The sequence below is a fragment of the Symphalangus syndactylus genome, chromosome 7 (assembly GCF_028878055.3).
Source record: "Symphalangus syndactylus isolate Jambi chromosome 7, NHGRI_mSymSyn1-v2.1_pri, whole genome shotgun sequence".
In the NCBI taxonomy this organism is placed as follows: domain Eukaryota; kingdom Metazoa; phylum Chordata; class Mammalia; order Primates; family Hylobatidae; genus Symphalangus; species Symphalangus syndactylus.
In genome coordinates this window covers 137,737,335-137,753,247 of record NC_072429.2, presented here as the reverse complement: position 1 = coordinate 137,753,247, position 15,913 = coordinate 137,737,335, and the positions used below count along the sequence as shown (strand labels likewise).

Genomic DNA, 15,913 nt, shown 5'->3' with positions numbered 1-15,913 from the left:
GAAGACAGTGAGCGAGGATTTCTATGTGCTTTGCAAGAACACACCCTCATTCCTTTCTTCTCAATGTTTTCTTTGATTAGCCATTCACTGTCATTGATATATATATATATACATGTATATATCTGTGTGTATGTATGTGTGTGCATATATATGTGTGTGTATATATATATGTGTGTATATATGTGTGTATGTATGTGTGTGTATATATGTGTGTGTGTGTGTATATATGTGTGTGTGTGTGTGTGTGTGTATATATACATATGTAGAGTTTTATCTATGTGTTTCTATTTTTAAAAAGTGGTGCATTTCTGTGAACACCACCACGACTGTCCTAGAATGGACTGAGACTAGAATAAATATCTCACTGTGTGCCCAGGGCTGTGATTTGTTTTCTTTTTCTGTAGACAGTGACCCTTGATAAGGGGAAAAAATGTCCTTCTGCATTTGAGTAGAAACAAAGATTTACAAAAGGCGAACGCCAAGTAGAACTGTGCTGGGGAAAGCCTCTGTGAAGTTCTGCTGAGCCAATGGCCCTGGGGCCCTTCAGCTCCTGTACCGGGCTGTATTGTCCCTCTCTATCTGTTCCTCTCAGCTCAGTCCCTGCATGTGGGAAGTGCTTGGTGACTCTGCTGGGGACAGTGGACGCGTGGACAAAAAGGCGAGATGGCGGTGGGAGTTAACTGGAGTGGGGCTGCTCTGGGTATTGCAGCAGCAGAGTCTTCTTTCCAGAAGCCTATCCTGGTAGACAGACTGGCTTCCTTCCCCTCTCTCCTCTCCTCCGTTCTCCTCCACACTCTGCCTTTCTTCTTTTTGTGCTACCCAGGAAACCAGACCCTGAGGTACAGGGAGCCTTCAGGGAGTTCTCAGTTAATTCGGACATCAAACTCTGGCCTCCCTTGCTGGAGGCCCAAGCTGGAAGCCTGCTGTGAGCTGAGGCTATTTCTGGTTAGTGGGTGACCTTAAGAGCCCTTCAGCCTGGGGCCCGTGTAAGGGATGAGAGGGGGCAGAGGCAGGAGCCAGGGCTGGTGCACACAGTGCCAGGCAGCCGCTCCTCCACCTACCCCCGGCAGGCTAAGGTCCACCGCAGTCAGGCTGTGGATCTGGTTTTTACATGTCAATGAAATAACAGAAGCAGCTGTTGAAACCCAAATCCGTTGGAATCCTTGTTTAAAGCAATGAGCAGGATGAGTGATGGCATGGTGAGGTTTTGGTCCCAAGCCAGTGTGCACACAGCTGGACTGTGCCAGGAGCGATGCCAGACCCAATGCCTGCTCTTCTTTCAAGACGTCCCAAGGAATTCATTTTTGCACACATTATTATCTGTGTCATTTCCCTCGTCCCTCCTTCGTGTCCTCTCCTTCCTTCCTCCTTCCCTCGCTCTCTTTCCTCCTCCTTTCCTTATTCTCCATCCATCCATTCAATAGTTATTCATTTAGCACCTGCTATTTCCATGACAGCATATTCCTTTTTCTCCCTGTACTTCTATTTATTATAACAATTATCACATTAGATTGAAAATGTCTCCTTATCGTTACTTCCATAAAATCGTAAGTTCTGGATAGCACAGATTGGATCTTTCCATGTCTGTATTTTCAGCTACTAATATATAGCCTGGGACAGAGAAAGCCAATAAATACGAGCTGAGTTGATATATAAGTCAATCAGGGTATGAAGACATGGATGGACAGATAGGTGGATGGATAGATGAGAGGGAGGGATAAAGAAATACACCCTCTCACTTTGGGAGGCCGAGGCGGGCAGATCACGAGGTCAGGAGTTCGAGACCAGCCTGGCCAACATGGTGAAACCCCATCTCTACTAAAATACAAAAATTAGCCAGGTGTGGTGGTGTGTGCCTGTAATCCCAGCTACTCAGGAGGCTGAGGCAGGAGAACCTCTTGAACCCAGGAGGCGGAGGTTGCAGTGAGCCGAGATCGTGCTATCGCACTCCAGCCTGGGCAATAGAGTGAGACTCTGTCTCAAAAAAAAAAAAAAAGAAAAAGAAAAAGAAATACACCCTCACTTCCTTTAGGCAAGACAAGGTCCGGATGTTCCACTTACATATTTTCAGCCCCACGCCTAGGGTGGCGTGACTCAATAATGACTTAATCATTTATTCATTCCTTCTTCTAGTGTCTAACCAAAGACATTAAGCACCCGCTATGTGCTGTGTACTATGCTGTACGCTGAGGTTTTAAGACAAATAGAATTTGGCCCTCAGAAATTCTGTAGTCTACACTCTGGCTAGGGAACCAGGAGCTCTGAGGCCTGGCTGAGCCCCAAGGAGCTCATAGCCGGCCTGCTAGAGTACTTTCCAAGCACAGGGTGGGTGAGAAGGGAGCCTGCTGCTTCCCTCCCCACAAAATAGCCCCGTGGAGTGGAAGAACTTCACAATGACCTCATCAAGCAGGTGTCATTTCTGTCTCTTTCATCTTTATTTCAATAAAAAAAAATACAACACAGGGGGCCTAGGAAGTCTGAATGTTTTCTCCTAGGAGGCAGAGCTCTGGCCACAGACAGACATTGTTTCCAGTGGTTTAAAACTTCAATTGAGTTTGCAAAACATTTTCATTATTCAGCTAGGTCAACATGATGCCTGGTGTTGCATCTCTATAAGCAAACATCATGGGGAGAGTGAACTGTGTACCAGGCGCTTTTGTGGGCGCTAGGTGAGGAGAAACACACAAAAAATTATTTATCTTCATTTGCCTGAACAAATGACACCTGTGAATGCATTTAAAAATGTACGTTCCTGAGTTGGCCAAGTGTGCAACTGTGAGCAGAGTGTAGATGGCTGTTAGCACTAAGTGCACACATAAATGGGTGTACTGCTGCCTTTTTTTTAATGTGGTGATATTTACATCTATAAAATTATATTAATTGTGTTGCATTTGTTTTCAGCCTGGCGACATTTACATGTATCCAACACGTACAGATTACATTTGTAAATCCAGTAACCTGATCTTTGCACATTGTTAAATTGAAACAAAGCTTACATTTAGAAATAGCTTACATATATGTCCTCTTTTGTATTTTAGTGAACAATAACTACATGAACCGCTAGCAGTCAACATAATTTTCTTTTTAATTGAAGTGATGATATATTCAGGTAAAAATAGCTAGCGAATACCACTTTGGGTTTTTAAATTTATTTATGTGTTTAGTTTGGGTATTGACAAACTATATAACTGCATATATTTATGGGGTACAAAGTGATGTCATAATACATGTATACAATGTGGAATGATTGAAATTAGCTAATTGTCATATCCATCATCTCAAATACTTACCATTCATTATTGCTTCTGTATGAGACATGTAGTCTTTGACAACATGTGTGTATTCCTCCCGCTCCATAGCCCCTGGTAGCCACCACTCTGGCTTCTGCTTCTCGGTGTTTCATGCTTTTACTTACACAAGTAAGCAGAAATGTGGTATTTGTCTTTCCGTGCCTCAGTTTGCTTGTTTCTATCTTGTGTCCACCGGTAGCTGCATCTGGAGGCTGTGTCAAAACTTCCCGTCTAGGTTTGTAGTTCAAGAGCAGAGACTTTCAGCACAGTCAACCAATTTCCTTGCCTAGCTCATTGGTCGGCGCTGGGCTTGCTAAGCCATTGGCTTCTAAGCTTGTGGGGGTGGATTACCATCCAGTGATGAGAGAAGGGGAAAATTGAAATAGAAACTTACTTTTTTGTTGTCTTTCTTCCTTTAGGGTGAAATGGGAGTTGCTGGCCCCATGGGGCTCCCTGGTCCAAAGGTCAGTACAGGCATGGCAGAGGTGTAGTTTAGAATCTCACTGGTCCTCTCCTTTGCTCTCTATGTAAGACAAAAGATGGTGTGTGGGGATGCTGTCATGCCAGTATTTTGCCTCAGAGCTTGTTAAATTAGATGGATAAGAGCAAATGTCATAAAGTCTGAAACCTGGGAGCCTCTTTACTGCCCAGAACCTCCAGTTCTCAGTCTGCAAATACGAGCAAGAAAGGGTTCAATTCCCAGAGCCCTGGCTCAGGTCTCATTTGCTCCAACACGCTCAACTCTCCATGGTCAATTAACTTTGCAGCAATTGGTTGAAGCTGCTGTATTCCAGAAACTTCTAGGGGTTGGACTTTTAAGATTTATTAAATTGCATGACTCTTTAAACACACAAGTTCCAAATTCACTAATTGCACCAAGCCAGGTAGGGCCCCTCTGTCCTCAGTCACAGAGTGGTCTCCTTCCTCTCTATCACTTCCCAGGGTTATACTGTTTATCAAGGCAGAGTGGAGAGTTCACCATCATCCTGTGTTTGAATGAAGAACTGAGTGTGGGGGTGAAAACCACTAGAGACAGCTGGGCCTCTCCCTCCCCTCCCTTTCTTTCCCTTCTCTCCCTAGCCTCTGCCTCTCTTTATATGTCACTGTCTCTCTCTATCTCTATCTCTCACTCTCTGTATCTCTTTTCATCTCTCTCTTTCCTTCCACTCTGTTCTCCCCCCTATTTCTCCTCCTGCATTTCTTAGTTTGAATTAATGCACTCAGCGCATCTTCAGTGAAACTTGCTAAGGGCCAGGCACTGAGGTCAATTCTAGGGTTAGAGGATGGTTTAGACAGGACCTGACCCTCGCATGCCTGAGTCTTGTGGTGCAGACAGACCAGGGAATACATGGAATCTTTCTTTTTGCCCACTTCTTTCCCATCTTGCATCCTCTTCCACTGAATTGCAGTGACAATGACTGTGTACCTGCTTGTGTCAGGCTTGAGCTGGGAGCCTACCTATGCCTCAGACAGCAGGCGCTGGGGGGTAAGGATTGCCGTTCCAGTGCCTGCTGCTGTGAGCTCAGGGCTCTGCACATTGCTGGTGGTCCCTTCTTGTTGAATGAGTGATATCGAACCCTAAATCAACCCTGCATGAGAGGCAGCATTGGTCCCATTCTCCAGGTGAGAAATCAAAAGCCGAAATGGTGAAATGACTCACCTGAGCAGTGCTTTCTTCCTGTCCACCTTTGCTGGGCATTCTTCCCTCCCGACGTGTCCCTCCTCGCTTCCTCTCTTGCCTTGTCTGTTTCTCCTCTCCTCTCTCTTTTCTCTTTCTCTTTTCTCTCTCTCTTGACTGTAGATAGTTCCTTGGCCTCCCTCTCTCATCTCACACCCTTCTCTGCTTTGTCCCCACTCTGCTAGGATGTGACACCACGGACACACACACAAACCATCACACACACGCATCATAATACAACATCACACACACCATCTCACACACACCATCACACATATATCACACACACCATCACACACACACACACACACCATCACACATACACATACCATCACACACCATTATCTACACCATCACACACTTGTACCATAACACACTCCCATCACACACACACAATCACACACCATTACCTACACCATCACACACACACACACCCCACCACATACCATTACCTACACCATCACATACACACACACACCATCACACACATACCATCACACACCATTACACCATCACACACCATCACACACACACTATCACACACACCACCACACACCATTACCTACACCATCACACACACACCCCACCACATACCATTACCTACACCATCACACACACACACACATCATCACACACATACCATTACCTACACCATCACACACACACACCATCACACACATACCATCACACACCATTATCTACACCATCACATACGCCGTCACACACACACACCATCACACACCATCACCTACACCATCACACACACACCATCACACACCATTGCCTACACCATCACACACACACCATCACACACCATCACCTACACCATCACACACACACCATCACACACCATTGCCTACACCATCACACACACACCATCACACACCATTGCCTACACCATCACACACACACCATCACACACCATTGCCTACACCATCACACACACACCATCACACACATACCATCACACACCATTACCTACACCATCACATATGCCATCACACACACACACCATCACACACCATTACCTACACCATCACACACACACACCATCACACACCATTGCCTACACCATCACACACACACACCATCACACACCATTACCTACACCATCACACACACACACCATCACACACTATTACCTACACCATCACACACACACACCACCACACACCATTACCTACACTATCACACACATACACACCATCACACACACACCATCACACACTATTACCTACACCATCACACACACACCATCACAGTCACATACAATATCACACATACACACCATAATATTACCATCACACACACCATCGAACACACCATCTCACACACAATCACATAGACACCATAATACACCATCACCTACACCATCACCTATACCATCACACACACTATCACACACACCATAATACACCATCACATACAATCAAACACACCATCTCACACACCATCACACATATACACACACACCGTCACATATACATACACACCATCACCACCATCACACACACACACACCATCCCACACCATCACAAATACACACACACCATCACACATAGACACACACATCATCACACATACCATCACACACACACACCATCACACACACCATCGCATGCCATCCCACATCATTACACACACACCACACACCATCTCACACCACCACACACAACCTTTATACACTGTCACACATACCATCACAAACCCACACCATCACACACCCACACACACTATCACACATACACACCATCACACACCCACACCATTAGACACCATCACACACACACATGCATGCTCACATCATCAGACACCATCACACACCATCGCGCGCACAGACACACACACCCCATCACACACACACCCCATCACACACACCCACCACACACATCACATGTACACACACACCATCACATACACATACACACATATGCACACACACACCCCACATCACGCACACACCATCACACACGCACACACACCATCACACACATGCACCTCATCACACACATGCACCTCATCACACACACATCCCTCATCACACACACCCCTCATCACACACACACACCATCACACTCTCACACACACCCGCTGCCCCCTCAGTCTCCTCCCCTGATGAGTCCTCTCTTGGTGCTGATGGAGAGCAGCTCAGCCCAGGTGCCAGCTGGTCGCTGGGAGGAGGATGGCAGGGGTTTCTGCATCACTGAGCTCCTCTGAGAAGTCACCTCAGATTCTTGGCTGTGATGGGAGGGAAGAGCAAAGCTACCTGGGGTTTCATAGGCCTCTCAGTAGAAGACGTTTGTCTGAAGCAAGGGCTGTTTGGTAATGGCTGCCTCTGCTGTGCTTGAGCAGAGCCGGCCCCAGGCCCCACAAGGAGTGCAGAAACGGTGGGAGGAGAGGAGCACTGAAAAGGGAAACTGATACAGCCACCTGGAGGCGTGGCCGGCTCCTGCAGAGCTCACTTGCAATCGTGGTCCTATACTGTCATCCGTCACATTGTCCCAAACCATGGTTAGGACCCTAAGTCAAAGGCTGGGGTTCCTGGTGGCTCCGTGTCCCTACAAACAGCTCGGGCTCTGTCCACACGCATAGGCTGAGTCTGCCGGGTGCAAGGCCCAGTTGTGATGTGGGAATATAAAAGTGACTGACTGACAGCCTGGTCCCCAGGACTCATAGGCCAGGGGGAAGGGAGGCAGGAAAGAGAGGAGTGGGATAGTATGCAGAGAGTCAGGATAGAGGGGCCCAGGAGCTGAGGGGCTGAGAGGAGAGGCCCCATTGCTACCTGGTAGAACTTCAGGACACCTTTGTACTGACAGCCCTGACCAGCTGGGTCCAGTAGAATAGACAGGAACTTTCCAGGACAAAGGAGGCAGGGAAGGGCATCATAGCCAAAGGGAACAGGATAAGCAAAGTAACCATGTGTTCTTAGAATATAAAAGATGAGATGGGAACAAGAGAGATGAAGTTCCAGACCAAGAAAAAAGACAAAAGAATAGAATCGAAGGCTCTGTTTCCTGTGCCTACACCTATCTTGAATTGGCTCATGAGATGGCAGGAGATTTGGATTCCAGTTCAACACTTGGCTTGTGATGAGTTTTTCCTCCCTTGCAGACACAGTTTTTTCCTCTACCTGCTCTCTTTCTCCTCCTGGACAGTTATGAGGGCCTCAGGTACACAGGGATGGACTTGTCATACAAATTGAATGCCCAGCGGACTCTGGTTGACACTTAGAAGTTTTCAAAGCACCTTTATGCTCTTAATCTTGTGTGCCTGCGTCATGATGTGCCTGTTTATGGAAGAGAAGCCTGAGGCCCAAAGACAGTAACGATGTGCTCATGCGAAGTGGCAGACCTGCTGTTCAAACCTGGAGCTTCCACTTCCACCTCCCCTTCCGAGGCCCTGGTGGTGGGATCAGTGGCAGGCCATTCCCAAGGATGAATGTGCAGTGCTTTCATGCACTTGCTTTCCTCAAGAAGTCCCTGGTTCCTGGAATTGTGATGTTGGGGGATGACTTAGTTGCTTCCTCCTCGCCAGAGGTGGGACATGTGGCCTCACTGAAGAAATGGCAAAGACGAAATCAGCTGGTTCTAGGGAATTGGAGCAAGGTTGGCCATGAGGGTCCTGTGTGTGCAAGAGCCCTGTCGGGAAACCTAATCTGATGCTTGTCTCTGGTCTCAACCCCTCAGGGAGACACAGGAGCCACTGGGCTGGTTGGTGCTCCTGGACCTAAGGGAGAGAAAGGTGATGTGGTGAGTAGTTGGCTGCTCCTCTGCATGGCTGAACCTCAGGGGTGGTGTGGGGGACCCAGAGGCCTCTGATCATGCAAATCAGCAAGCGTGGGCTGAACACCTGGCAGGGGCCAGGCACTACCCTGACACCACCCTCAGGATGAAGCCCTAGCTCCTCTCCATGGGCATGGAGCCCTGCTGGATGTGGCTTTCACGGACTCTCTAGCCTTGTCCCTTGCCACCCCATAACCCAGAATTCTGTGCTGTGAATCATCACCGTTACTAACCCTCTAATTTGTCATTTTGTTGTGCCCTTCCTGACTCTGGCCATTACACAGGCTCTTTCCTCTGCCAAGAATAATGCTTCCTTCTCCCCACCCCTGTTTTCCCTTCACCACGCCTTCCTGCTTGGCTCATGAGTTCTCATCATTCCTACTCAACTGTCTCTAATTCTCCAGGACATCGCTCCAAACCCCAGCTCTGTGTTCCCACAGCACCTCCTCCATCCCAGCATCAGAGGACTCCCAGGTGTCCTGATCTGTGATTTATAGTCACAGAGTTTCCAGCACCTGGCCTAGCATGAATTGTATTCATGAATCTTTCAGCTGATGAGTGAATGCAATTAATGATGGGTCAGGAAAGAACTGCAGAGATGAAGAAGTCACAGTTTAGGGTGGCCCTCAGGAGTTGAATGGCTGAGAAGTGAATTCCGGCTTCACCGAGATACTTAACCTTTCTATCCTTAGTTTTCTCATCTGTAAGATGGGGATAATAAAACAACCTATTCAGTAGCATTATGAAGATTAAATAAATTAATGCATATAAATGGTTTAGAACGGTAGTGAGTGCAGCCAGTCCCCTGTCCTGGTGGAAGCACTCACCTCTGCCCTCCTGCATGGAATTATGTGGCATCAACAGCACAAGTTTGGTGTTAAATGGGCCTCGGTCATTGTCCTTGGCTGCAGCCTTTATTAGCTGTGTGACCTTGGGCAGGTTTCTTTCTTTCCTTTTTTTTTTTTTTTTTTTTTTGAGATAAAGTCTTGCTCTTGTCGCCCAGGCTGGAGTACAGTGGCATGATCTTTGCTCACTGCAACCTCCGCCTCCCAGGTTCAAGCGCTTCTCCTGCCTCAGTCACCTGAGTAGCTGGGATTACAGGTGTGTGCCACCATGCCCAGCTAATTTTTTTTTTTTTTTTGGAGATGGAATCTTGCTCTGTCGCCCAGGCTGGAGTGCAGTGGTGCGATCTTGGCTCACTGCAAGCTCCGCCTCCCGGGTTCACGACATTCTCCTGCCTCAGCCTTTCCGAGTAGCTGGGACTACAGGCGCCCGCCACCACGCCTGGCTAATTTTTTGTATTTTTAGTAGAGACGGGGTTTCACCATGGTCTCGATCTCCTGACCTCGTGATCCGCCCACCTTGGCCTCCCAAAGTGCTGGGATTACAAGCGTGAGCCACCGTGCCCGGCCACCCAGCTAATTTTTGTATTTTTAGTAGAGACAGGGTTTCACCATGTTGGCCAGGCTGGTCTCGAACTCCTGACCTCAGGTAATCCACCCCACCTCCCCCACCCTCGGCCTCCCAAAGTGTTGGGATAAAGCCTCATTTACACATTAGCAAAATGAGAAGTATAACTACTTGGTTTACAAAATGCCTGGCCCATAGTGGGTGATCAGTGAATGACCATTGTCTTTTTTGGTGTGTGTGATTATAATTAGTTCCTTCTGTGTTCTCAGTGCTCAGGAGGAAACCCATGAAACAAAATAAGCCTCTTCCCTAGAAGAATTAGCCTGGCAAATGCAATTCCCTCAGTACCCCACATTGTCACTCCCTCATGCCGTAGTGATGCCATCTACTCTTCTTGGCACGTGCGTCCTGTGGAGTCTAACGTTTGCTTCATGCAATAGCTTTTGACATAGTCTCATCACATCTCTAATGCGAATGACACTGGTTTCTCAGGCTTCAATGACTTGCCCTCAGTCACAGAGGCTGGACGTGGCAGAGACAGAATTTGCACCTGCATCTGTTTTAATCTGGGTCTTGTGCTCACTTGGCTGTGCTTCACCTTCACCTACTCATGCATATCTACCTCCTTCATGTAGGTAGGAAGTACCTGTTGTGCGCAGAAAGACATGGAAATAAGGAGAGCTGGTCACATTTACCAGCACTTACTGCACTGCTGGCTCTGCATTACATGCTTCACAGACTTGGGGCTCACTTAACTCTCACATCAGCTTGGTGAGGTGCGGCCTGGTTGAAATGCCCACCTTACAGATGGACAAACTGAAGCTCAGGGAAGGGTGGTAACGCATACACATGTGGTTTTTTAGGAACTCACTTGTCAGGCAGTAGGTGTAGGAAATGTCAGGTCCATTCCTCTCTCCTCCATGTCTGGGACAAGACCCACTCTAGGACATGTGCTGTCACTTGTAGCTGGGTTCAAAGGAAGGGAGATTGGGAGGACATTCTGAATTCAGAGAAACCACCAGAATCAGCCAGAGAACAAACATAGATATACTCTGTAGCCCTGAACTCTGGGAAGTGGTCCATGGCATAATTATGATCATTATTGCCTGCCTGATATCATCAGCAGCTCTATTGAGGCCAAATAGCACTGTGATTGAGGAAGCAGCACTAGCATCAGGCAGCCTACATTCAAATTTTGGTTCCATAACCTACTAGCTTCATGAACTGAAGTCGCTAGAACTTTCTGAGCTTTACTTTTCACATTTGTGAAACAGATATAAAAATAATATCTGTAGTGGTTCTGCTTCTGAAATGGCAACATGAGGAACTCTGTGAATCTACTCCCCCCAAAAAGATAATACCTGGTGAAATTCCACATTTTTCACCTCCTGCATCTGGAGTTCCAGAGCCTAAATTCTTGGCAGATGCAGCCCAGGGATAGGGCTCGCTTCCTCTCCCCAACCCCCATTCATAGGGTGGAGGTGCAAGCTCAGGCATGACAAGCCAAGAATGTTGGGATTCTGTTCAACCCTTTCCAAGCTCAGTCATAAAGTGGAGGCTCCCCAGTGAAGGATGCAAGCTGAGAAAAGCAGAGGCTACTGCTCCTTCCCAGCCGGGGCACCATTCCAAGAGAAGAGGGCCATGGTCCCAGCTCCCAGCTCCCAGTTCCAGAGCAGGGATGCAGATATTTAGCCCAGGATACAATCCTTAAGAATGAAGAACTCTGAAGCTCTCCCCAAAGGCACTGATTTTGCAACAGAATGTGGAGAAGTATAAGTGTAAGGGTTCTCTAGAAACAAAGAAGATGTTGGTGGTAAGAAATTAAGAGGAGCGTGGTACTCTATAGTAAACCATAACTTTACCATAGCTAGTTTACCATAAAGAACCAGGGGGAAAACACCACTAAGAAGACTGCTCCTGGCATCAGAAAGAAACCTCAGTGACTGCCCACAACAGCTACCCATGCAAAGGGGACCTGATTCAGTTTGATCAGACTGTGGAGCAATGAATGCCATGTATAGCATCGTAGGAAATAGTAAAGGAATCAGTTGGAAAGTAATGGAACCTAAGAGCTGGACTGAATGTCAGCAGAGGCAGACAGTTTGACCGAGAAATCAAGAAAAGGGACTTTCAAAATGTGCCTTGTTAAAACCATCTTCATCCTGGGGTGACTGACTGTGTATAGGTCCAAGGCCATGCCCTCTGAAAACTGGCCTCAGAGATGAACACTGGGGAAGGGGAATAGACTTAATTAAAATAATCTAGCCAAGTCAGTGAGCAAATAAGCAAGAAAACAACAAAAACAATTTTTGGTAGGGGAAGTGTCAATATCCAGGATTGCTATATTGTCTAAAATGTCCAATTTTCAACAAAAATTATGAGATGTGCTAAGAAACAGAAAAATGTGACACATACACTGAAAAAGGCAGCAGACAACAGAAACTGCCTGAGAGAGGATACAAATATCGGATTTAACAGACAAAGCCTTCCAAGCAATCATTATAATTATGATCAAAGAGCTAAAGGAAATTATTCTGATGTAAGCAAAAGAAGGCATAATGTCATATTTCATCAAATACAGAATATCAATAAAGAGTTAGAAATTATAAAGAACCAAATGTAAGTTCTGGAGTTTAAAATTATAGTAAATGAAATAAAAAAAACTAGAGGGGCTCAAAAGAAAGATCAGAATTCTTGAAGATAGATCAGTGGAGATGATGTACTCTGAAGAACAGAGAAAAAATAATGAAAAATGGACAGAGTATTGGAGAAATGTAGGGGTTCATAAAGTGCGTGAATCTGCACCTACTGGGAATTAAAGCAGAAGAGGACAGAAAGGAGCAGAAAAGTATTCAAACAAATAATGGCTGAAGGCATCTCAGATTTTATGAAAAGCAGTAGTCTACATATTCAAGATGCTCAGTGAACCCCAATTAAGATAAACACAAAAGAGATACACGCTTACAAACATTATAGTAAAAATGCCAAAAACCAAAAAAAATTGAACATAGCAAGAGAAAAAAATGATTCATTATTTACAAGGAAACTCCAACAAAATTAACAACTGACTTGTCATCAGAAATGATTGAGGCTAGAAAGCAGAGGGATGGCAAGTTATGTGTAACAATACATTACAAGCATGCATGGTTGGTGTTAACAAACACGCATGTAATATGCATAAAAATAATAGCACGAAAAGAGGTAAGAAGGGATAGAGCTAAGAAGGAGTATGTTTCTATGTCTAACTGGAAGTAAGTTTTTATAAATCTAGAGTAGACCCTATTAAGTTATTATGCATAAAATAATCTCTAGAGCACCCTCTAAGGAAATAACTCCAAAATATATAGTTAAAAATATCATGAAAGTAGTGTAAATGTTACACTAGAAAGTACTCAATTCAAAAAAGATCAGTAAAGGAGCAATAAAGGAACAAAAGTGGGACCTGTAGAAAACAAAAACTAATATGGTATATATAAATCTAATTATATAATAATATATGTGAATATACTACATGAACCAACTAAAAAGCAGAAATTTTAAGAAAGTTTATAATAACAAGATCCAACTATATCCTGTCTATAGGAGGCACACTTTAGATTCAAAGATACAACCTATTTGTACAACAACAAATTTGTTGTACAAATAGGTTGTATCTTTTGTATTCAAAGAGACAAATAGGTTTCACAAGACACAAATAGGTTGTATCTTTTGTATTCAAAGAGACAAATAGGTTTCAATAGGTTGAAAATAAAAGGACGGCAAATAGACATCTTGAAAATAAAAAACAGAAAACTGGGGTGACTGTACTAATATTAGACAAAATAGACTTTAAACCAAAAAAATCAATAAAGGGAGACATTTTATAATAAAAAATTATTTCTTAAAAATATAGCAATTATAAACACATATGTACCTAACAAAACCCCAGAATACATGAAGCAAAAACTGACAGAATTTAAAGGAGGAATGAAAAACTAATTAACGATAGTTAGAGACTTCAATAGCTCCTTTTCAATAATGGGTAGAACAACTAGGAATGTGGAGAAATTGGAATCTTCATGGATTGCTTGCATAACATGGTGCAGTTGCTTTGGAAAACAGCCTTGCAGCCCTTAGGTTAAAGACAGAGTTACCATATGACCCAGCAATTCAATTCTACTTTTAGGAATATACCCCTCAAAAATGCAAAGATATGTTTACACAAAAACTTTCACAAAAATGTTTATAGCAGCATTATTTACAATAGCCAAAAGTAGAAAACCCAAATGTCTGTCACCTGAAGAAAATGTATGTCATATGCGTACAATGTCATATCATTTTGCAATAAAATGAAGTACGTATACATGTCTGACATGGATTAACCTTGGAAAGACTTTGCTGAGTGATATAAGCCAATCATAAAAGGCCACATATTATATGATTCCATTTATATAAAAAATGTACAGAATAGACAAATCTATAGAAATAGAAAACAGATTAATGTTTTCCTAGAGCTGGAGTAGAGGAAGTCTGGAGTCATTGCTAATAGACACGGGTTGTTTCTGAGATGATAAAAATATTCTAAAATTGTGGGGATTTTGTTGCACAACTTTGTACTAAAACACATCGAATTGTACATTTTAAGTAGGTGAATTATATGGTATGCAAATTACATTTCAATGAAACTGTTATGGAAACAAAGAATAGTAACTATAATATTGAGTTACTGGAAACATTAAGTGAGATGATACTCATGAGAATGCATACTCAGTCGACAATAGTCATCATTTCTTTTAGTGGCTACTGGGCAGAGCTGATGAGAAAATATCTAATCCTTTCAAATCTCAGGATGATGTTGCCATTTGCAATGTCATGCCATGGAGATGCTCTGTAGTGAATCTTTGCCTTCTTTCATTTTTCTAGGGCCTAGGACCTTTTGGCCAAGGGGAAAAGGGTGAAAAGGTAAGCATCTTCCTTTTATCATACTCCTCCAAGGGAATGGGACAGAGGACTTAGGTTTGGGAGAGGTGTGTGCTACTATTATGTTGCCTGGAAAGAATTTGAGTGGGGGAAAAGAGGTGTCCTGTGCTGTGTAACTGGCCTCAATGTGTGTCCTCCATGACTTGGGTGGTTGAAGCATGTACTGTACTCAGCAGAGAGAGAGAAGGTGGAGACAGAAAATGGTAAAATGGTGGTTGGAGAACTGAGTAGGACACATATATCTTGGGGAATTCTGGGCATATTCTGTTGGAAATGTTGACGTTTGAACTATACCCGAGAAGTGGAAATCTGGGGGCAGGTTCTCAGTGAACCCCAATTAAGATAAACACAAAGAGATACACTTATAAACATCATAGTAAAAATGCCAAAAACCAAAAAAAAAAAAAAAAAAAAAAAAAAAAGGAAAGTAGCAAGAGAAAAAAATGACTCATCATTTACAAGGAAACTCCAATAAGATTGGAGGTAAAATAAAGGACATCAGAAGAATTTGTGGGAAAAATAAAGATGTTCTCCCCAGCTATGCATGTTGCACCTTCTCTTACCTGCAGTAAAACATGCACAGGCTTGACCAATCCTGGGAAATATGGGATTCCTCCTAAAGAAGAAATTATTCTTAAGATGTTACCCTATAATGATAAATAAAAAGTGGAAAGCTTCTAAAAATGCTATTTTCTACTCATACCAGCTATTTAAAAAACGAAAGAAAAAAGAAACAAAAAATTGTCGTTTTCCTGGAGAGGCAGCCACCAGACTTTACAGTGCAAATGCCTGTT

General features: G+C 44.3%; 1 protein-coding gene across 4 annotated transcripts in view; it reads left to right on the top strand.

The window, feature by feature from the left end:
- The window catches only part of COL22A1 (collagen type XXII alpha 1 chain), a 327,237-nt gene that overhangs the window by 105,712 nt on the left and 205,612 nt on the right, over window positions 1-15,913 (top strand). For all 4 annotated transcript variants that reach the window (XM_063643570.1, XM_063643569.1, XM_055287347.2 and 1 more), the window contains 3 exons: window positions 3,710-3,754; window positions 8,655-8,717; window positions 15,063-15,101. In XM_063643570.1, coding sequence (XP_063499640.1) covers window positions 3,710-3,754; window positions 8,655-8,717; window positions 15,063-15,101 — 147 coding nt within the window. The remainder of the gene's footprint in view (window positions 1-3,709; window positions 3,755-8,654; window positions 8,718-15,062; window positions 15,102-15,913) is intronic.